The following is a 22177-nucleotide window of genomic DNA, read 5'->3' as shown; positions in this document are numbered from 1 at the left end:
CACAGGCTTCCAAAGGACATATTTCCTTTAGTTTTGAAAAGTAGGTAGCAAAAGATGTAGGTGATGAACTGGTTTAAGGATTTTTTTTCAAGATTGGACAAAAATAGAAAATCTCACTGCTTTCTAGCTAAGCTAGATGTCAGGCTAGCATGATCACAGACCAAAATTAATGTTGGAAAGTGTAAAGTAATGCATGAAAAGAAAAAAAATTGAATTACTCCTACATACAGCTATGTTTTACATTAACAGCTTTTTCTAGTATAGAATAACATACTGTAGTCACCTTAGAAAAACTTCTGCTATTGTAAAATAGTGTCTTTCAAAAGGAGCATAAAAAATGGCACAGCAGTATCTCTATGTCATTGTATAAATCTGCATTACCACCTGTTATCACTGTTGGATGGTCTAAAATATGACAGGAATAGCATGCTTTGGGGAAAGGCTTAAAGCCATTAAAGGCATGGAAAAGCTATCATTTGAGAGAGGAAGGGAATTCAGGCCTTTTCTAGGCTGACTGAGAGTTGACTAAAACAGAACTCTTATTTTTCTTCCAGTGTCTGTCTGTTTCAAAGACTCCACATACACTTGTAAAGGGGAAAAGGGTGAGTTACTAACTTATGCTGGAAGATAATACGCTTTTCTTTAGAGTACCTAAAGAGAAGTGCAAAAACATGTATGTGCATCCATGTAGTTGTTATTGTTTAGGGTGGGTGCCTAAATGAGTAGAACACATTGCTGCAAAATGCATGAGTGCAAGCTGCCTAGGATGCCCAAGGTGAGCTGTGCTGCTTTCTAGCTGTGCTTGTTGGTTTGGAAATGATTACCTGTGTTACCATTAGGCAGACTGTGTTTCAAAGCAGGTATTTGCACCTCGTAAGGTTTACCTCCCTAATTAGGTGAGGCCATATGAGGCCCAGATCTGGGTTGAATTCACCTGTTCTACTTTTCTCCATCCTAGGTTTCTTTTTCCCCTTTTCCTCAGAAAAGGGGAAGACAGGGGAAGGGGCGGTGCTGGTGGAAGCAGAGCACTGCTCTGAAGCTTCGTTTCAGTAAATACTGGGATTAGCCGCATACTGGGGAAGGATGGAGGACATAACAGACTCTGTCTTAAACCAGATGCCAAAATTGCTTCCAGTGTGACTCAGACTGTGGAGGAGATCCCTAGCTGCTTGTAGCAGAGCTAGACAAAAACTGTTCTAACAAAGGCAAGTTTTTTGCCGTTTCCTTCTGCAGAAGGAAACTGAGATTTCTTTTTTTCTTGTGTAGTTGACTAGGGAGATGTGTTGTTTTTTCTTTTTAGAAGGCCTGGATTTTACCTATTATTTGAACATTTTTCTGGAAAACTGTGAAGTTCTAGACTAGCCTGGAAAATACTTTTAACTCTTTGTTTTATGGGCCAGCTAGGATTGGGATTCCATTGAGAGGTATTACAGCCACAAGCTCTTAAGTATGGTGTGGCCTAAAAGAGTTTACAGACTTGAATAGACTATTTGTCCAGAGAACTTGTGGCTGCCCTATCCTTGGAGGTGTTCAAGGCGAGGTTGAATGGGGCTCTGAGCAACTGGGTCTAATTGAAGGTGTCCCTTCCTGTGGCAGGGGGGTTGGAATTAGGTGATCTTAAAGGTCCCTTTCAACCCAGGCCATTCTATGATTTAAAAAAAAAAGGAAAAAAAAGAGTATCAGATCTGATGACCATTGGGTAGATAAGTAATCAGGACTGACATCACAAGTTTTCTGATTCTAAAACCTGATGCCTTCATCTTGCCTTGCTAGGATGTGGTTGCCCTTTAGCTAAACATTAATAATTAAGGTGTGTAAGGTGTGTACAAACATTTGTACAACTTTTCTGAGTCTTTAAAATCATCACAGTGCTAGGCTGTGCTAGAGATGCTTCCATGCCAAGTTGGATGAAAGCAGCTACTTTTGTCTCAGGTGCGACCTTTACCGTAGGCATCCACATCTCTCTTTCTCTGTATGACCATAGAGCTGCCTGTGGCAAAACCTGAAAAGTAGCCCTTGCCAACTTAAAGTGCAGTGTTCATTTGCTGAAATGAATGCTTGTCCACCTCCCTGCAATTCCAGGTGCTTATTATGAGTAAATGAAGTCCCTTAAAGAGACTCCACAGTTGACCTCTCTTACTTGCAAGTAGGTTCAGGAGTATGCTGTGACACATAAGATGAAATTTTGGAAGCTGAATAAAGGCTTCCTTGAAAATGCTTCTCTTTTCTTGATATTGGTTGTACTTTAAATCATGAAATGTATGTACTAAACCTTCATCTGCAAGAAAAATCAAATGGGAAGCTGTAGATGCTATTTACTTTGCGAATTTTGACTCTACATACCTGATTTTTCTAAGCACAACATCTAGATTAAAGTATTTGTGAAATTTGTCACTGAGGCTAATGCCTTTTTTTTTTTTTTTGAGGAAATCCTCCGTGACATTTCTAGAATATAATTATGGTCTGTTGTAGGAAACTGAATAATAAGTAAAAGATTATCTTGATAAACTACAAAAACATAATTATAATGGTAAAAGCTTGAAGTAATCAAATGTGGTTTGAGTCCACTGAAGGACTATTTACTGCATATTAGATTTTAATCTTGACATAATTTTTGTATTGAAGATAAGCACCATGCACAGAAATAATTTCTACTTCATTCTATTTCTGTTGTCCTTAGGTCTTGGTTTTGTATTACTTTAAGACTTGGTAGTATAGATGCATCTTCTGTACCAGAGAATGAAATAATAGAGCAAGCAGAGGTTCACAATCTGCTATCCCAGTTATGCTGCTGTTTGTTTCCTGCCAAGGTTTAGGATTTTGCAAATGGCATTTCAAGCCCTCTCTTTTAAATTGCCAGAAAATGCTCAGTTATGCTAGGAGAACAAACCTTGTTTGTTAGAAGTCAGTCTGTAATGTACAAAAAACTCCAGCAAACCAACAATTCTTTCCTTCCCCACTCCCTCTCCCCACCTCTTCAAAGGTTTTTTGTATACTTTAGGAAACAAGGAACGAACATTTTTAGTCTTACGTCAGCCCTTTGCATCTTCAGTTTTGGGCAATCTTTTACAAATGTTCCTATCCTAGTAGCCTTTAGTATACCCTAAGTCCCTGTGTGTCAGTGGGGGCTGAGGCTGAGGGTGGCCTGGTGCTGGAGGTGTGAGATGCTGCAGTTCAGTCCTGTGGCTGAAGCTCACTGGAAGCGCAGAGCGTCAGCTGATGCAGCGGTTCTTTATGTGGGTCAGCCTTTACGGGAAGAGAGCAGACCGTGTAGTGCGAGTTATGTTATCCTGCCTACTTCATCTTTTCAGCTTCTTCTAATCCTTTTGCAGGGTAGCTATGTATATTATTTGACAGGGTAGCACTTCAGCTGCCATAATTAAAGAACAAATTGTCCAGTTCCTGAATGACACAATATCAGAAGTGGCTTTGTTCAGACTCGAGTTAGTCTTGTTTAAATTATGCTGTCCCTAAGAAAATATGAAGGTGTTTTTATGCAGCTGTGTAATCTTCTAAAGACTGAATTAATTAAAGTGTGATGAAGGATTCTGAGCTTTCATTTTAGATTACTTACTATATACATACTTAAATTCAGTGGCCAAACTTCAAATCAAGAACCTTGTTCCTATCAAATCAAAATGTCTACAATTTTTTTCACTGAAAGAAAAATCTAAAATTCTGACTAAAATTATTTTAGGTTCAAGATGTTTTACTCCAAGTGAGAGAATGTTTCATTTCTGTTGCCAGTATCTTCTAAGAGAAGAAAGGGATTTGAAAGGCTAAGCTTCTGACTGTTAACAAAAATAACCATCAGACTAGGAAATCAATCTGTCTCTCTTGTTTGAAAGCTTATGCCAAAATGCACTTTAATGTGGTGGTTAAGGCACTGTTCTGGTAGAGAAGATGTAGGAGAGCCCTGAAGCCAAGCAAGACTGCATGGTTCTCCCTTATAGACCAGATGGACATCACTCAATATAGTGTAATACTTGAATAAATGGCTCTTCTGTTATTTCATTTGCTTCATGAATCTTGTTTCTGCACATCAGCAATCACTAACTACATCCCAAATCCCTCTCAAAACTTCTACACCTATCCCCTTCAAAAAAATCCCAAGAAAAATCCAGAAAACCCACGTCTGTACCTAATGTTTTAATTAACAATTTGTAGTTCATTCAGACTAATCTTCCAAGGTGGTATCTCTTCAAAAGCTACTTTTTGAGCATATTGGTTACTTCCTATCAATTGCATGTCACTAAGTGAAGTGAACTCTTAAGTACACTTAAGATTATGATGCGAGTTAAAAAGCAGATATGTAAACCAGTTACTTTTTCCTTATACTCCATTTTAATCTGTCACACTGATTTCCAAGTTGGGAGCTGCTTAGTATTTTGTAGATCATGTCAATCATTTAAAATACTGCATTTTCATGATTATTTAATTATTTTCTACTGAAATGGTGCTCTACCAATTTGTATCTAGTACAGAGGGAATGTGAAGTAATCGGACTGTTTCGTGATTAGCAGGCTGATTCCTTCCTGTGATACTACGAAACTGCCATCTGCACCTGATTTTTATTTTTATGGGGCTCATTAAGCTAAAGGAAAAATTAATACATCCCTGTCTTCATTGTGCAATAGCCTTGAGGATGTTAAGATATCCAGAAGGTATCCTCCATAATGTGCATGTCATCATGTTCTAAACTTGCAGGTCATGCACATCTTTAACTCCAGTGCACCCTCTTAGTTTTGTATTTTAACACTGGAACACTGCGCTTAGCATGCACATGTTGTTCATACAGAAATTCAGGCAGGGTTGACGTTTCCAAAATTGAAACTTCCATATTTTATCCCACAGATGCCTTAAAATATTTGTGTCTATTTTAGTGTTTTTGTATGCATACTCCCAAATAGCATAATTTCAATGCCATGCTGAATGATTTCACTAGAATTTAGACTACACTTCAGTTGCAAACCACCGTTTTAATTACAGCACAGATGCATGTAGATGAGAGTAAAAAAATAAGATAATTTGGATTATCTTTAACCACTATGTTAATTTCTTCTTCCCTATGCTCTGATAATGTAAACAGCAAATTAAGGAGCTTATTTTGCTGAAATAGTTATCTAAAAGAAATAAATGTTAAACGTTAATCTATTTCCTCAAGTTTTTTTTATTACAGGCATTAACATAACTGCTGTTCTCTGAAATTTATTTCAGTTTAATGTCATATCTGAAAATATGCAATATCTGTGACTAGCAAGGATGTAACTTGCTGTTCTGTGTGCTTCTATGTTGTAGTGTGTTTGGATTCTCATGCATCTGCTTTCCTAGATTAGTGTCTTTCCTAATGTTACAGATCTATTTTTTCTGTGCAGTAAAGAATGGAATTTTTCTATTTTAGACAGCACATTATTCAATTCTCTTGGCATATGCTGCTCTCATTTTTATTGGCTTATTTGCTTGAAAAGTGCTTCAGTGTTCTGAGGAATTTTTGGGTTTATGTTGTGGGATCTTGTTTTCAAAACATTTCCAAAAAATACGATCTTTCACTACTTTCCTATTGACATTATACTGATCTTAATGTGATTTTGGTGGGTATCAATTTGAATTTGAGCAAATATTCCTGGCAGAAATTTTAAGAAGGTTACAAGAAATTTAAAAGTAGTAGAGATGAAAATATTGTCTTAAGCATCTTCATATATCAGGTATCACAATATGGTCTGTCTAGGAGAACCTAATGGTACAAAAAGGAGTACAAAGAAGACAGCTTGGACAGATATAAAATTACTGGATAAAATTTATTTAAATTAACAGGCAGAAAGCTTTAATCAGTTTAAATTTTACTTTTCACTGAGCTTTTTAAAAGCAGGTTGAGAGGCCTGTTCACTGAATTTTTAATATCTTTCAGGAATGGAGATTCTGCAGCTGGGTGGGGCAACCTGTTCTGGGGCTTAACCAGCCTCATGATTTAAAAAATACCCAGCAAAACCCAACACAAAAAAGAAAAATCAACCTAACTCCTTTTCTTCCAGTCAGATTTTTCTATGTTCCTACTTTTCCTTGTCCTACTGCTACTCATTTTCAAGAGCAGTCTGGCTCACTCTTCTCTAACCTCACATTAGGTAGCTGTGGACTGTAATAAAGTCTCCCTTTTTTTCTTTCATGGCTGAACAAACTCAGTTTTCTTAGCTTCTCCTTGTATTATCACATGCTCCAACCTTCTGATGATCTTGGTGGCTCCTTCCACTGGACTTGTTCCCCCATTCTCAACTAGCAGGAGAGTTACTAAAACCTTGTGTGTTCAAGAAGTGCTGCCAATCAAGGGGCTGTGCCTGTCAGGTCATCTAGCAGCCCCCAGGCAGGATGAACACCCTTGCCTGGTATGGAGGCACTCCAGGGCAGCTGCTCTGACCAGCTTCTTCTGGATAGTCCATGAGGGGGGTTTAAAATGTTTGCCATGAAATTTGCTGTTTTGAAGATACTTGGTACTATGTAGTGTTATGTTTTGATTTAGTAGAGACATACTCCAATATGCTGAAATCACAACACAAGCATGATATAGCAGTTGAAATACACACTTAGATCACTGTGAAGAAGTGATTCCCATTACTGATCTTCATATGCCCACTGTGAGGATGGTGGGCATCTCTAGTTCACCAGGAAGGAGTGTGTGGGCTAAAGCCCTCTCGAGCCTATTGCTCTCTTGAGAGCTCCTTCTGTTGGTTTTTCAGTTTTACACTTTTGTGGGACTGAGCCGTGTCACGTACGTACTTCTCCCCCTCCTGGCCTGGCTAGCTGGGAAGACCTTATGTGCTACTAATTATTTTAGAAGAGGCTGTTTGCATAACCTGATGACTTACTATACAGCCATATATCTAAAGCAAAAGTCACCCTCCATTCCCCCTCCTGTGGAGATAAGTTCGGTTTTCTTTATACAGCTAGATGCTCATTCTTGTATTTCTTCTCCGAGTTCATTACCCTTGCCCATCTCCTCTGAGCCTTCTTTCCTTGTAGAGGTTTGTTCATCAGTCAGGCAGGCTGGATCTCTTTGGGACTGTTGTAAATGTGTTCCTTGTGAGCTGATGGGCCTGTGAGCACCTGGAGAGGTGCCTGCCTGTACCAGCTGCTCCTCACCTCTGAGCTCAACACATGTTTCACTCATGTGAGGTGAATGTGTCTAGCTGAACAAAAATGAATAGAGTCATAATGCTGTCAGGAAAAAAAGAGGGAGAAAACCTGCAGGCATCATTAGTACCCTCAGCCCTGACATACTCCTGGCAGGTACATGAAGGGCTACAAGAGAGACCAGCAGCCTCAGATACAGGTTGATGATCTAGCTGAGTTATTGAGAAGGGCTTGATTCTACTCCAGTAAAAACACGGAGCCGAGTTCCGGGCCTTAAGTGGATCTGTCCTGACTATGCACGTGACCTTGCAGGTAGATTTTAAAACAAATATTTGCACTTGGTCACAGTCCTTTGTGTTTCAGTGGGGTTGGAAAAATGTATTTGGCGTGGTGGGTGCAGAGAGCTTTGGGAATAGGCATGTCACTGCAGGAAGGAGAACCAAAAGGAAATAAGCAGGGAAGAGGCTTCATAGGCTCGTAAGGGTTAAATCATTTGGTCTAGGAAATCTAGCAGTCATTCTGAGATTCATCACCACAATTTTGACACAAAGAAAGAGAACACGTAATATCTTATTTGCCATCTGTAATAATAATCTGTTCAGTGTTCTTTGATTTAAAAAAAAATAATTGCCATGATAAGAAAACATTTTCATAGAACGAGCAATCAGAGATTTTTTTTTCCACCTCTGCATTTCTTGCAGTACAAAGCAGTATGCGCATTACAGTATTTTTGATCTTTAAAGGAAAGTTATGATACCCTCTACTGGCTATTTTTGGAAATAAATCTGAGCTAAAACTGACCAGTTTCGAGTCTGCAGCAGTTAAACTTAATCTGTACTGCAATTTTAATGTAGTCTTTTTTTTTTTTTTCTTTTCTTTGGTTTTTTTTTTTTTCTTATGGATTTGTGGGGAGTTTGGGTTGTTTTGGTATTTTTCCCCCTTTAGTTCTGTCCCTGGCTTCAGCAGAGTGAATCTGACTGTGATGGTACTGTATTTTTGAACGGAGGTTGTTACGGCTTCCGGACCAACAGTTCTATAGGTACAAATGAAAATAGCTAGATGTTATCACAGCTCTTGTTGCCTAGTAACCAAAGCCCAATGTGTAATTCAACGAGATAAATTTGATGCACTTTGCCTTTTCCTTTCTAGCAGCAGAATATAAAATACATTTAGATTTAAATGTTTTGTTTTCTGATAACTAAAATGTATTGAAATCTCTAACTTTGCAAGCTCAGTTACAGTAATCTAAGAACTGGTGTAAATTTCCCATAATGAAGAGTGATCTGGTTCCTGTATCATTTCTGTACTGTTCATTTAAGTATGCCAGTGTGACTGTGCATACAAATATTAAATTATTTTCTCCGTGCCATTCTCATTTCACCTTTCCATTTTGTATTCTGATTTGATGATGATTTTACATATTTTTCTACTAGATCCGTTTATGCAGTCAAGGACTGTTCTCAGAATTATTTGCTCAACTATACTGATAACATGCCTAAAATTATCTAGGACTGTCCTTGAATTAGTTACTGAATTTTTGAGCAGATGTGAAATGTTTGCTTCATTGGGACAAGTTGTGTAAATAAATACTTGTAGTAGATTTCTAGAATTGATTTTTGCTATGTAAGTTAATAATTATATCTTATCATAGAATTAACTATCAAATGAATTTATCTACTCAATGTTATAACTAATCATACTCTAGTTCTGGTAATATAAATTGTATTGGTAATATTATCTTAACATTTACATAAACATATGCTAAAATAAAACGAGTTCACTGTACTATTTCAACCTTGTAATTAATAACCTTTAAGCTTACTAAATTTGTTTGAATTCTGTGACACTGACTTTTATGCTTATTTCATACAGATCTTCTCCATTTAGTTAGACTTACTTAATATTTTCAAGAATTATCTAAAATTTAAACTAATTTTAAAGTATTTTTCTTAGCAATAGTTTGTATATTTCAGTGCAATCACATTTGCGTCTTTTTTTCATGTCTCTTTCATTAACAGTTGATATTCAAATCAAACTCTTGTTAAATGTATGCTCCTTCATTTTTTCCTGTCTATATTGATTGTCAGACATGCCTGAATGATCATTCTTCCAAGAAGGTCACAGACTTCTGTGGAAGCTGAATTCTGTCCTTACTGGAATCACTTGCATAAAGATGCTTATTTTTGATGCTAACAAAAAAAATGGTACAGTGTCCAGTGCTTGCATGCAAACAAGATTTGCATATTCTATCATGGTCTAGAAGCTTTCTTTTAAAGAATATCTAACATTGAAGGCTTGGAAATGAGATGTAACTATGAAATGCTGGGAAATGTAAGAAGCGAACTTGTGAATGAATATTGGGAAGAGTTTAATAAAGTGTGAGAGCTGTAGTTTGTGGAATTATTTCCCCAGTGAACACAATGGTAGAGATGTTTCTTGTTATTTTAAATGGTATCTGTAGGGAGGTAAAATCCTGCTCATGTTGGGTTTTAACTTCTTCAGTTGCATAATGCTGAAATCTTCCTCTCTGTTTTAGTCTTGTTTTTTTAATGGTTTATTTTATTTTCTTAATATTGATGTTACTCTTGTATAAGCTCAGAATTGCATTGGGACATTAACCAGCTGTTGTTTCTCCTTTCAGGTACTGCTCCCAGCAGCTGGTCTCTTGCAACTACAGGATGTGAAAAGGACTTGCTGTGAATTTTTGGAATCCCAGCTTCATCCTATCAACTGCCTGGGGATTCGTGCTTTTGCTGACATGCATGCATGCTCAGATCTCTTGAGCAAGGCCAACACATATGCAGGCAAGTTATCATTAGCAGAGCACACAGCTTGGTATCTGTCTGTGTGGATGGGTTCCATTCCACTCAACCCCACCCAGAGGAACCCGAGTTTTATCCAGGATATTGCAGACATGTATCTCCTGATGAAAACTACATTTGATATGAATGTCTTCAAGAGAAATAAAATGTGCTGGCTGGACCACAGTTATATTTAAGCTGAATGGAGCATCATCTTCTCAGACTGTTCTGACTCTGCAGGGTCCAAGCCATTTCTAATCCAGAAAGAAGCTAGCTTCCTGTTTAAAATTTTGCACTGTCACTTAGGGTAGGAAATCAGGAGAGAAGAATTAAAATTCTGACAACTACCACAAGTCAAAGTATGTAGGAATTACATGGAGGAAGAAATAAGAAAAAGGCATTGGGAGGAAGGGTAGCCCCTGCACTACACTAGGGAAGAAGCAAGAAATGTAATGTTGGGTATTATGTTATCAACTTATCTTCTGAAAATCCTGCTCATCTAGCCCAAGACTTTAAATTTCTTACTATAAAGGGTACCTATAGTCCCATTCACTTGAATCTTATATTTCATCTGTCTCTGTAGCTGAACTATTTTCATGCTTGGTACTAACCTTTTCTTTCCTCTGTAACCAAACCACCTCCAATTTCTGTAAAATTCCCCCCAAAAGCTTCCCTTATTGTCATCATATTCTTGGAGTACTGCCGGCCTGTATGACAAGCTGCCAGCTCAACTCCTACTGTGTATTTGCTTCATCTGTGGAGTGGATTTTTAAGCAATGCACACTCTGTTCTTACTCTTGAGATAAATATGCTGTGTATAGTCAGGGTGCACAGTCAGGTCCACTCTCTGCTCTGCCTTCCTTCATCCCTAGCACTCGCAGGCTTAGAATAAGAGCAATACAAAAAAGAGAATTAAAAATTAAATGTTTGGATAAGGTTGTAGAAAAAAATATATATGACTGCATTGCTTTTCATAACTTTCCTAAAATGTACAGTGACCAATTAGCATCATTAACAATTAGTACAGAGTTAAAATTGAAGATTTTCCTGAAGTAGAGCGCTAAGTGCTTCAACTCAGGTCCAAATAATAGGTTTTTTATTGCCTTGAGTAAATTTAGCACTCAGAAAGGCATGGACTTTGATGAATGTTTTCAGGTGTCTTCATTCCTAGAAATTCTGTTTTCTGGTATAGATTTTCTTTTAAACTCACGGGAGATTATAGTATTTCTATCAAGAATGATTGATACATCAATTAAAAAAATTCAAAAGCTGCTCAGATTGTTTTTGAAAGTACTAGCTTTTGTAATGCATGCCTTACTCAAGAAGTTGTGATGTGTGCATGACTGAATGACTTTGTGATATTTCTATTTAGACATCTATGCCAAAAGTTTTAATTAAATCCTTTTGTCTTTGAGTAATACACTATCAAATCCAAAAATCTGTTATATTTTTGACCCTTTGTGCAACAGGAAGCAAGATATACATTTATTAACTGGAGTTAATGTTCAGATATTTAATGTTTTAGGGAACACATTTTGATACAGCTGTTGCTTAATTTTGAGTTTTAAGTTATTTTTTCCAACTTCTGTCCTGACTGGGCCTTAGTCACTTCTAAACTAAACTTCTAAACTACTTCAGTTACTTCTAAGCAATCTTTGTTCAGTTTAGTAGCTGCAGCTAATATTTATATAGATTAGTTTCTAGAAATATAAATTCTAAGACCTTGGCAAGACCTTGAGTGCAGTATTGGTTAAATGGGTTTTGAGACCCCAAGAATTGTGTCCACCTGTTAACTCTCCTTCCCTGGGTCATTTTGTTCAGGCATCCTTTGCTGTGCTCAGAGAGTCTCTGCAAGCAGAATACAGGCAGTTGAAAAGAGGAGGGAAGCTGTTTGTTGGTCCTAGTTGGGACATAGAAGATGCTAGGCTGAGCACCAGAATGCTCAGTACTCCTCATAAAAGGATGCCGAGAGGAAGCGTTGGCCCTCATTTCTCCTTGGAACTGGCTGATGATCAGTCTTGCTGAATTTCTGTCTCCTGACTCCCTGATTTTCTTTCATACAGTTCTGTACCTTTTCAGGTCAATGTTTTTCCTCTTGAATTTTCAGGCTACTTGCTGCCTGTATCTCAGCCATCACAGCTTCTTTTTATCCCCCGTTCTTATCTCAAATGGCTCTTTGTACTTTGTCACAGCTTTCTTACAACTGAAAAAAATTTTCTGAAAAGTCTGAGCCAAAAATACATGGCTGTGCCATTTCAGAGTTAGCTTTGTATCACAGGCATCTTAACTCCCAGAGCACACATTTTGGGATTAAGGCTCCAGAAATTAGAATGAGTACAGAAAAGGATTATTAGATTGAAAAAAGCAGTGAAAATATTTCCCTGCTAGAGAAAATGAAAAATATTTTGATTTTTAACTTCTCCCAGTCTTTATTTTGTTAGGCTTGCTATTTTAGATTTAGAAAAAAGAGGCAAGGAGATAGTTCTGCTAATAGACAATGATAATATAAAAACAAGTGGATGCAGATGGATCAGAAGTTATTAGAAAAGTGAAACTCTGGAACTTCCTTCCAGTGGGAATGAAAACGCAACTTCCATTAAAATTGGAGCTTCATATTCCTATGGTAGGTTGGTCCTTTGTAGCAGAGAGCAAGATTTCTAGGAGAGTTGTTTATATGCACCTGTGATTCCTATGGAGAGATCTGAAAATAGTGGACAATTGATACAGGTTACTTGGAATGTGCTTCTGTTGCAAATCAACTTGGAGATGCCACCTGTTCTTGTGATGTTCCAGAAAGCAATCCTGCTCTGGGTCTTGTTACACTTGCACAGTCAGAGACTGTACAGAGGAGGCCTCTCATCCTTGTTTTAAGAGGATTCCCAGCAAGAGTATGTGGCATGAGCACTGCTAGTCTGTCCTCAGTTTTAGTCTGGAATATGTCTTATGGAGCGTTAAAGGATGTTCACAAAAGAGCAATTTTTCCTGAGAAAGTGGTGCATTATATAGGTGTTGTAATGTTATGTACAACCTGAAGATAAATTTTTAAATCTTAAACTTTAAATGAAGAGGGGTGTGCCGTCTTGGACTAGAGAGACCCTTGCTCAGTGCGTATGTCCTGACACATTTCTTAGTTTTAACCAAAGAATAAAAATGTATTTCACTCACTGCGTAGGGCAGTACAGGCTTTGGAAACTTTGGATGGCCTGTGGCAGAGGTGTCCTTTGAGGCTTGGCACAGTGAACCTTTTTGGCTTTCAGCATTGTGCTGAGGTATTGAAGATTCTTTTGTTAGGGACTCCTAGTGTGTGTTGTGATACAGGAATTGCTGCATTGTATTGGACTGTGGGATAACAGCATGCTTGATTGTGGAGCTCTTAGTCTAAAACTTGAGCCCTGGAACTTGGAAGCATGCATGTCTTCTGTAGACTGTTCTTGTGTACGTCCGTATGCCTGGCATGGAAAGGATGTCATCGTCAGAATCGTTCCTACGATTCTATTCTGAGTAGCAACGTCTGTTGCTATGCTGCTGTTGCCTTGGCTGTTGTGAATTTCATGGTGTCCTAAAAACCAGTTATTTAAGCATAAAATTGACAAATAAATCAGATTTTTTTTAAAAAATGTGATTCTGCAGTTTTAGCTTCTGCTGGTTTTCCAACTAGCAGAGCTTGCATCTATCCCTCTGCAACAAAGCTGGGGTTCCTGTTTGACCTTAAAATAGGCTGTTAGCGAAGGCCTTTTGTCCCAAGCCAAAAAAAATATCACAATGTGACATTGTGAATTGAAGCAATGATTTCAAAAACCCTAATTCTTTCTAATACTTCTGTTTCATCTGCTTGAGAAACTGTCATTTTTTTTTTTTTAAGTGACCATAAGGCTTGGATCTTTCAGAGCTCCCATGCTGTGCATTGCTCTAAAACAGTAGGTTATCCGTTCAGAAAGAACTGGAAACAGAAAGTGCTGGGATGCTGCAGCTGGTTTTGTAGCATTATCACCTTGAAAGGTGCAGGTACTCCATTTAGTTTTAAAAAAGATCATCATTTTTTTTGTAGAATACAAGTTGTTGGACTAAACCGACAAAAGACATGAAACTCGATATATTTGGTTGTGATATTTTGTTTCACACATGAATGTATGTTCAATTACTGTCACAAAAAGATCTAGGGAATATGAGCAGGTTTTCCCTTTTTCCAGCTGTAGATTCTGGCACTGGTAAGCTGTGGCAGTTTTTTTGCCATACACCTTAATGTGGCTTTGGGAAGATCTGTTCTGACTGTAGATACATAAATGAGTGAAAAAGTGTTTGTGAATTAATCCATAAAGGTTTAAAGCATAAAAGGTCCTGTGCAGGTTTCAGATGTAGTTTTCCTTCCTACGTAATTGAAAAATATAAAGTTAATGTTAATATCTGTCTGGCCAGACTGTGTGCCTTTTGGATAGAAGAGGTGTCAAGTGCTTTTTGCTGCCTGTGCATGTATAATACATAGCTCCAGACTCATAACAACAAATACCAAAAAGTGGTACATTTACAGCTGCCATTTTCTTTCTATGCTCTCCATGCTGGCATTGTTTATTGTACTTACAGACATTTTGTTACTAGCCCCTTTCGTGTTGTTAAAGACTTTTTAGTTTATCCCATCCTACTGGCACAGGGCACACAAGGACAGCTCTTTAGCTATTCAGATAGAAACTGACTCAGTTGCAAAAATGTGAAAATCTGTTTTTCATATGCAATTGGAACAGATATTTTAGAAATGTCCTAAAATGGATTTTTTTTTTTTTTTTTTAAGACAGAGTTTAGTCTTGATAATAAAGAAGTAGGACTCTACTTGCTTAGGAAGCGGGAATTTAGAAGCCAAGCCTCTGCAGCTCCTAAGCCAGCTTGCTTCCAGGCTGCCAGACTCAGGAGCCAGCTGGCTTCAATTTCTGGGTAAAGAGGCAAGAAATGGGGCAGGATTCCAGTACAAATTTGTCAAAGTTGCATACTGTGTGGAAAATTCTGATTTGGGAAAAAATAATTATTTTATTCTCTCATGGAAACTTCCATCTGGGTAGTTCTCTTTTTGCTTCTCTAAGAGATGTTCATAAAGAAAGGAGTATGTTCCCCAATGCAATAAATAAAAAACAAGATCATTTGAGATTTTACAGGGGACAGATGCATGAAATATTTAAACATTTAATCATATGTTTGATGTTAGTATCTCCAGATTATCAAAGCTTTCAGGATGTGAGCAGTAATATGAGATAATACAAATCCTGACCCAGAAGGCAAAAAAATCCGCACACCTCCAGTACTATTTTTCATCGTTATTGGGAAAAGAGGATCTAAGTGTGATTTCTTGAAATTTTAGTACTGAATCATGTTATTTCGAAGATGCTGATATCCTTCTTGCTAAAAGGATGCAAAAAGTTTGGATTTCATAAGCATAATTTTTATATAAAATGAAGCATTCTGTCTTCAACACTTGAACCAGCATTACATAAATTGCCCTTGGTGGATTTAATTGATTTTATATTTCCTTGTTCTTTTTCAGTTTTTAATTATTGTAAATAATCCATGTAGCTGTAATTGCAATTGGCTTTTTCCCAAATGTTATCTATCTATCAGTTACCATGGTCTCCTAGACAACAAGTGATCTGATTCTTACGAGACAAGTTATTTCACCTTACCTCCTTTTTGATGACTAAAATTTATGTAGAAATCTCCTCTAATTCTCTTTTGCCTGTAATTCGTTCACCTGAGGATCTGTAGCTATTGACTGAGTAGTTTGGTTTAGTGTTTCTCCTTTTTTCACTCCTCTTGACCATGTGCCTTGTTTTATGCTTTAAGAGGCTGGCATCCAGTAAAACAGTTTTTGTTCAAGTACTGTTTATTTTTTTGGATTCTCTTTTATCGTTTTCTTTCTAGCATGAAAACAGGAGACAGCCTCACATTCATTGTATTGCTTTGAAAATTCCCAACTTTTACCTCTCCTGGTTTAGAGGCTGGATCTCTTCCTACTTAGTGCATGATCTAAATCAACTTTTAAAAAGCAAGGCTGTTATATATGAGTCCATAAAATCAACCAGATATTTCTACTTTGTGAAATATATCCTGTTGGATGTGATCCACTGTTGCATCGTATTTCTCAAGGAGAGATGAACAATGCTTCAGAACCTCAGATTTGTTTGAGATGTGGATGTGTGTTGCTTCCCCTTTTTGCTTGCTTCTGAACTCAGCTTCTCAGTACGCTCAGGCATACTGGTTTGTGTCACCTGAAATTGGAGTTTATTGTAAAATGAATCTATACAAATTACCTTTCTCAATTGCTATTTGCAAACAATAAAACTCATCAGATACTTTGCTTGAGAAACTGCACACTTGTCTGAAAAGCAAACAGATACAAAAAGAATTGTAAAGAGTGGAAAAGTAATGGAGATGTTGTAAAAATCAATAGTATTTCTTCTCATCCTTTCTTTCCCATTGCCTGAAGTACTGCAGAAAATACTACCTGTCCATGATAAGAGAGTGCTGCAGAATTAGAGGGACTTGTACTGATGGTGATTGCATCTGAAAAAGCTGTTGTACCCTGCGAAGTTGAAAGATTAGACTTCTTGAGCTTAGGCATTCAGCATTCTGTTTTTTAAACAGCTTAGACAAGTTTCTCAAGTATGGAGTCTTAGTTATAGTAGTACTAGTAGAGTGATAGAAAAGGCTATAAAATGTTCTTTCGTTTGAGTACATTTGCTGGCCTCTTTTTAATTTATTCTAATTTTGAGAGAACTCCTAAGTTCTTAATAACAGTTGTCCCTTCTAACCTCTGTTAAGAATAGCAGAAGAAGGGGAAAAATAATTTAACTGAATGCTTTTTAAGCAAAAGAATGCCATAAAAAGCAATTTTAAGGAAGGGAGGGGGCAACTGGATAACTGAATGGCGACTTGGAAACATTAAATTTTTTCAGTTTTATTTAAGTTGAGGTTTAAAAAAAATTAGAAAAAATTACATACCTTCTGCACGTTGTAGAGATTGCAATATACAGTATTTTTATGACCTTGGAGAGGCTCTGAGAGATGCAATAGGACTTGTTTGACGTTGCTGGTTGGCTCTAAAGAATCAACCACTGTTCATGTCAAGCTACAAGTTTAAAACATGCTTGTCAACAACATACAGAGTATACAGACTCTGGGGTCTTTTTTCTGTATTTTTGTGTACGAATTTAGCAAAATGAGACACAGGTAATTCTCAAGGACAAGTACTGAGATGAAGCAAGCATCTGAAAATTGCTACAATAGTTTTAGTATAATGTGTTTTAATATTTCAGTTAAAGAATCTTTAAATAGAAAAGCTGTTTGTGAGACCAAGCTTTAACATATAGAAGAGATTTTAAGTCAGCGTATTGCTTCTAGATAGGGTAAAATAGCATGCATATTGAATCCTTTTCCTCTGTTTTCCCCTGCTGCTTTAATGCTTGTTATACCCCTGGATATGTGTCACACTCTATGTTAGCATATTTCTTTTCCTCCAAACAGAACAGCACTTTTCCGATGTTGTACTTAGTGAAGAATACCTCAATCTTGGCGTAGAGCAGGTGTGCAGTCTTATATCCAGTGACAAACTCACAATTCCCTCAGAGGAGAAGGTAAGACAATCTGTATCCCATTATTCTTGTTATCCTATTATGTGAAAGAGCGAGCTTGCTCATACTGATCTTGTACACTCTTTTTGGATGTGTTAGGTGTTTCTGTAGCGAAATTAGGCAGGTATTGTGCTCAAGTTTAAAGGACTTTTCCCAAAAGCTTGTCAGTCTGATGTTGAAAATTAGTCTCAACTGTATTAAATCACATTACCCTTTGGGAAAAAAAAAAAAACCCCAAGAACCAAAAGCACATTAAATGGAAATTCCTTCTCATCTTCAAGCAGAACAGCCAGAACACATGCTGAGTCACATCCACAGGAGTTTGGTTTACCAAGGGATAAATAACTCAAAGTTTGAAGAGCAATTATATGCCATTTACTAACTTTAGCATCAGCAGTCCCACAAAGGTATTAAACCTCTGTATGTATATGCGAGCTGTTTAGCCTAACTGAACAAGTGTGGGTTGCAGAGATGGCTAGGTAGCTTGGTATTACCTAACTGGAGTTTAATGTGTGTTGGCTCACCTTTAGCCTAGATCTCAATTTTTTAAAGCCGTTTCTGAAATACTGTGTTCTTCAGTGAGCCCAGGGTATCTCTGTAAACCTCTAATGGTTTTCAGGTTGTGGATGTATTCATTTTGAGCTTTTTAAAAGCTTTTTAGAGCCTTATTGAAACTTTGAATCTAAGAACTATCTGCTTAAACAGCAACTAGCAAAGCTATGCTTTTGTTCCTGTAATACCCTGAAGGTCTGGATCTATCACTTAGATACACATGATGCTGCTTTTGTGGAGTATAATTAAGGCTTTAATGCTCTAGTGAATGATGAGCTACTGTGCAGTGGAGGCAAAACCAGGCTTGGGATCACTTCTCCTAGTAAGACTCAGTGATAAGTCATTTGAATGGTGATGTGGCAGGTCAATTTTCCAAGAAAGGAAGAAAAATATGAAGACTGTAATAGTGCTGCTGCTGCGTTGTTTGTTTGCCTGGTTTTCAGTATCTCTGAAGTCACTGTGTGCATTTTGTCAATGTAGCACAGGTATCCTTGAAGCACCAGTAGAGGAGTAGATACAAAAAGAGACCAGATAATGCACCTTCATAATTTTGTGATTGATAAATATGGAAATACTGGGAGCTGTAACTGCTGTCATCTGTTCTTAACATTAGGAGTTTTAGTATAAGCAAAACTATTTTTGGAGGCACACTGATGTTTTCATGCTTATGAATTTGTAAGTCAAGAAACTTGATTTGTTTGTTTTCTGGAAGGTATTTGAAGCAGTGATAGCCTGGGTAAACCATGACAAAGATGTAAGGCAGGAGTTAATGGCACGTCTGATGGAGCATGTTCGGCTGCCTTTGCTTTCCCGGGAGTATTTAGTTCAGGTAAGCAAAAAGGAATACTAGTTATTCTGCATGTGAACATTTCTGTTCATTATTTTAATGCCAGATAGATAATTTTAAATTTAAACAACAGTGTCGATGTAGTATGTTAGTGATAGGAAAAGTAAACAAACAGCCACTACCACATACTCATGTGCATATACACACAGTGAGGTGAGGGATTGCCACACAGAGGATGACTTACGTAAGTAATTTATCTATTTGGCTGACTGCGTGTTATACCACCCTAGGAATCTGAACAATGTAATTCACTGAGATCAGGTTAGGTTTCATTTGTAATGCGATCTTTGATAAAGGATTTGTTCTCATAAGTGAATTTTCAACTTCAGAATTATATCTGGTTTTTAAGCTGATTAGGAATTAATGACAAAGGAACCATTCTTTTACCTGGTTCAGATAAAATACATTTTTTCAAATTTTAGAAGCTCATTTGGATATTTTGGTGTCAGGTCAAATATTTAAGATTGGCAATATGAGTTCAGTATTAAGATTGGTTAGTAGGTATAATAGTATGTTGGTAGGTGTTTATTTTAAAAATTCTGGTTTTGTGATACAAATCTCCACTTTGTGTGGGTTGTTTTGGGTATGATTTAGGCCTGTTTTGCCATTGTGTTCTGTTGTGGTTTTTACTGTTGTGGGCTGGCTTACTAGTTGTTTAAATTATTCTCCACTAAAAGTGTTCTGTACTGTCTGTATTTTAAAAATCAAGAAACGTGCCCAGTTGTAAGAAGAGTGTTTTACCTTGCCTATCACTGTTTCTTCCACTTGCTAATTAACAATCAGCATCTTCTGATTTTTTTTTTTTTTTAGTAACTGCACATTTCCAACACAAATTCGTGTCCTACTGGTTAAATTATAGTCTAAAAAGTTAGATTACTCTGCATTTGAGTGATAGATCATAGGCTTTATTGCACTTTGGATTGTGATTTCTGTTTTACTTCCTTAACATGCTCAGACCTTTTTAAATTAATAAACCTTGTTCTATAAATAGAGAGTGGAAGAGGAAATACTGGTTAAGAACAGCAGTGCTTGTAAAGATTACCTCATTGAAGCTATGAAGTATCACTTGCTACCAACTGAGCAACGAGCATTGATGAAAAGCACGCGAACAAAATTGAGAACACCTGCTAGCCTTCCAAAAGTAAGACCCTTATTTTTCCAAAGTATTTACGATTTCAAACTTCATTTTAAAAGCTTTCATGAGAGTAGGACTGTCTCTTGGGGTATTCCTGTAAAAGATTTGTACAAGAATTATTTATCATAAAAATGTAACAAGTGATTACCTTTACACTCCATACTACTTATGATACAGATTTTTTAGCCTCCCACCTACACAGAGCATCACCATTACCTGCCCTCCCAGAAAACATTTTTTAATAAGTGCTTCAGCTTTTGAGAAATATACAATTATGGAGAAGTAAGCCTGTTGGAAAAAAAAAACAACAAACCCAACAAAAATACCCCAAACCAAAACACAGAATGACTGAAGCTTCTGCAATGAGACTTTTTATTCAATCTTTAGTTCATTTTAGCAAAAAACAAACATTAGATACTTTCTTCTTTGCAATGAAGTAAAGAAGTTTTCTCATAGTACTGTTGTGACAACTGCAGTAATGGAATAGGAGATTCAATTCAGCAGATTTAACACATTTTTCTTGGAAGAACAAGATACGACTATTATGGGATGGATGGTCACAGTTCCATTACACATCATAGACATTGAATTCTTACATCTAAGATCACAGTAGGATGTGAAGATACAGATCCCTCTTTTGTAGGAGCTTTACTGAGTGTGCCAGTTTGGCCAAATTTAGAGAGATATCCTCTGAGAGAAGGCACAACCACCCCTCCCCCACCAGGTTCGGGAAAAAATAAATTTTCCTCAAAGGAAAGTGAAAGAGATAAAAGCTATTTATTTAACAAACACACAGGAAAGGAAAATAATGCTAAATAATAAAATCTTTCCCTGTGGAGGAAAAAACTGGGAAAGTGTTAGAGTCCTCCCTTTTGGAGCTGGGGCTTGGCCCAGGGTCAGGCCCTCTGTGCTCAGTGGAAAGTCCTCCTGATGTGCTCTGATACTGAAGCAGTCCAGCAGAAAAGGGAGAAAATCTGAAATTTCAGGGAAGGAAAAAAAATTCAACTCTCAGTCTCTCTCCGGAGAAAAAGCAGCTGAACCACTGGCCAAAAACTGACCTGGGAGCAGCAAGCCGGGTGCTTCCTCCCTCCCCTGCCGAAGCTGGGAAAACCAATTGCTATCTGTGTGTGACCTTGAACAAGCTGCAAACTGCTTTGAAAAAGTTTTGCTCAGTTTTTCCTTCCCCCTCTCAGGCTCAGTTTAGAGGCATAGAAAGGCACAAGAATTAATTCTGGGCATAGGGCAGCGATACGGGATACACATCATAAAGTCACCCCAAGACACTGAGATGCTAATTGCTACCTGCTTTTCTACCCATGGTATTTCCTCTGGACAAAATAACTAGGAATTAAATTTATTTTAAAAAATACCTAACAACTAATTTTGCCTGGTTCACAAGACTCCAGTTTCTAATTTAGGAGAGCCATCCTTTAAATACTTCTTGTACAGAAGCTTGCTTTATTTTTTAACACTTCTTTGAACTTTCAGGTGCTCTCATATGTGCAAATAACTAAATTATTCTTATCTCCCTGTTAGTTGATGATGGTAGTTGGGGGACAGGCACCAAAGGCAATTCGCAGTGTTGAATGCTATGATTTTAAAGAAGAACGCTGGCATCAGGTAGCTGAATTGCCTTCCAGAAGATGTAGGGCAGGTAAGGATGCCTAATTTTTTTGTTGTGGTTGGTAATACTTCAGAATGTAGGCATCTGTATAAAGCATTGTATGTTCTTTGGAACAGTACTTGAGATATTTATCTGAGAAGGGCTAAACCTTGCCTTCACTGATCATATTAATTACTTGCTAATGTGGAATGATACAACTTTGATAAGTTGTGCTTAATTTCTGCTTCAGTTTGTAATCTGTAGGATAAACGGCTTTATTACCTCCCACAGAAACAAGGGATAAATAAATTTAAATATTAATGCATTGTAATTTTGCTATTAAAATACCCTAGTATTATTAAATGAAATAATGTGAAGAAGTGATCATCCACTATTAAAAACATGAAAATGTGATCTTAAAGCAGCTGAGCGATTTAAGCAAGAAGAAATTCAGCAAGCATGGTATTCAGAAATGTGCACTGTTGGAAACAAAAAGTGTCA

General features: G+C 37.2%; 1 protein-coding gene across 3 annotated transcripts in view; it reads left to right on the top strand.

Annotated features, from left to right (window-relative positions):
* The window catches only part of KLHL2 (kelch like family member 2), a 57129-nt gene that overhangs the window by 26183 nt on the left and 8769 nt on the right, over positions 1 to 22177 (top strand). For all 3 annotated transcript variants that reach the window (XM_048303662.1, XM_048303660.1, XM_048303661.1), the window contains exons 5-9: positions 9767 to 9929; positions 17433 to 17542; positions 18804 to 18920; positions 19930 to 20079; positions 21610 to 21727. In XM_048303662.1, the coding sequence (XP_048159619.1) occupies positions 9767 to 9929; positions 17433 to 17542; positions 18804 to 18920; positions 19930 to 20079; positions 21610 to 21727 (658 nt within the window). The remainder of the gene's footprint in view (positions 1 to 9766; positions 9930 to 17432; positions 17543 to 18803; positions 18921 to 19929; positions 20080 to 21609; positions 21728 to 22177) is intronic.

The sequence above is a fragment of the Corvus hawaiiensis genome, chromosome 5 (genome assembly GCF_020740725.1).
Source record: "Corvus hawaiiensis isolate bCorHaw1 chromosome 5, bCorHaw1.pri.cur, whole genome shotgun sequence".
In the NCBI taxonomy this organism is placed as follows: Eukaryota; Metazoa; Chordata; class Aves; order Passeriformes; family Corvidae; genus Corvus; species Corvus hawaiiensis.
The sequence above is the reverse complement of the archived record's forward strand: the minus strand, read 5'-3'. Positions and strand labels throughout refer to the sequence as shown.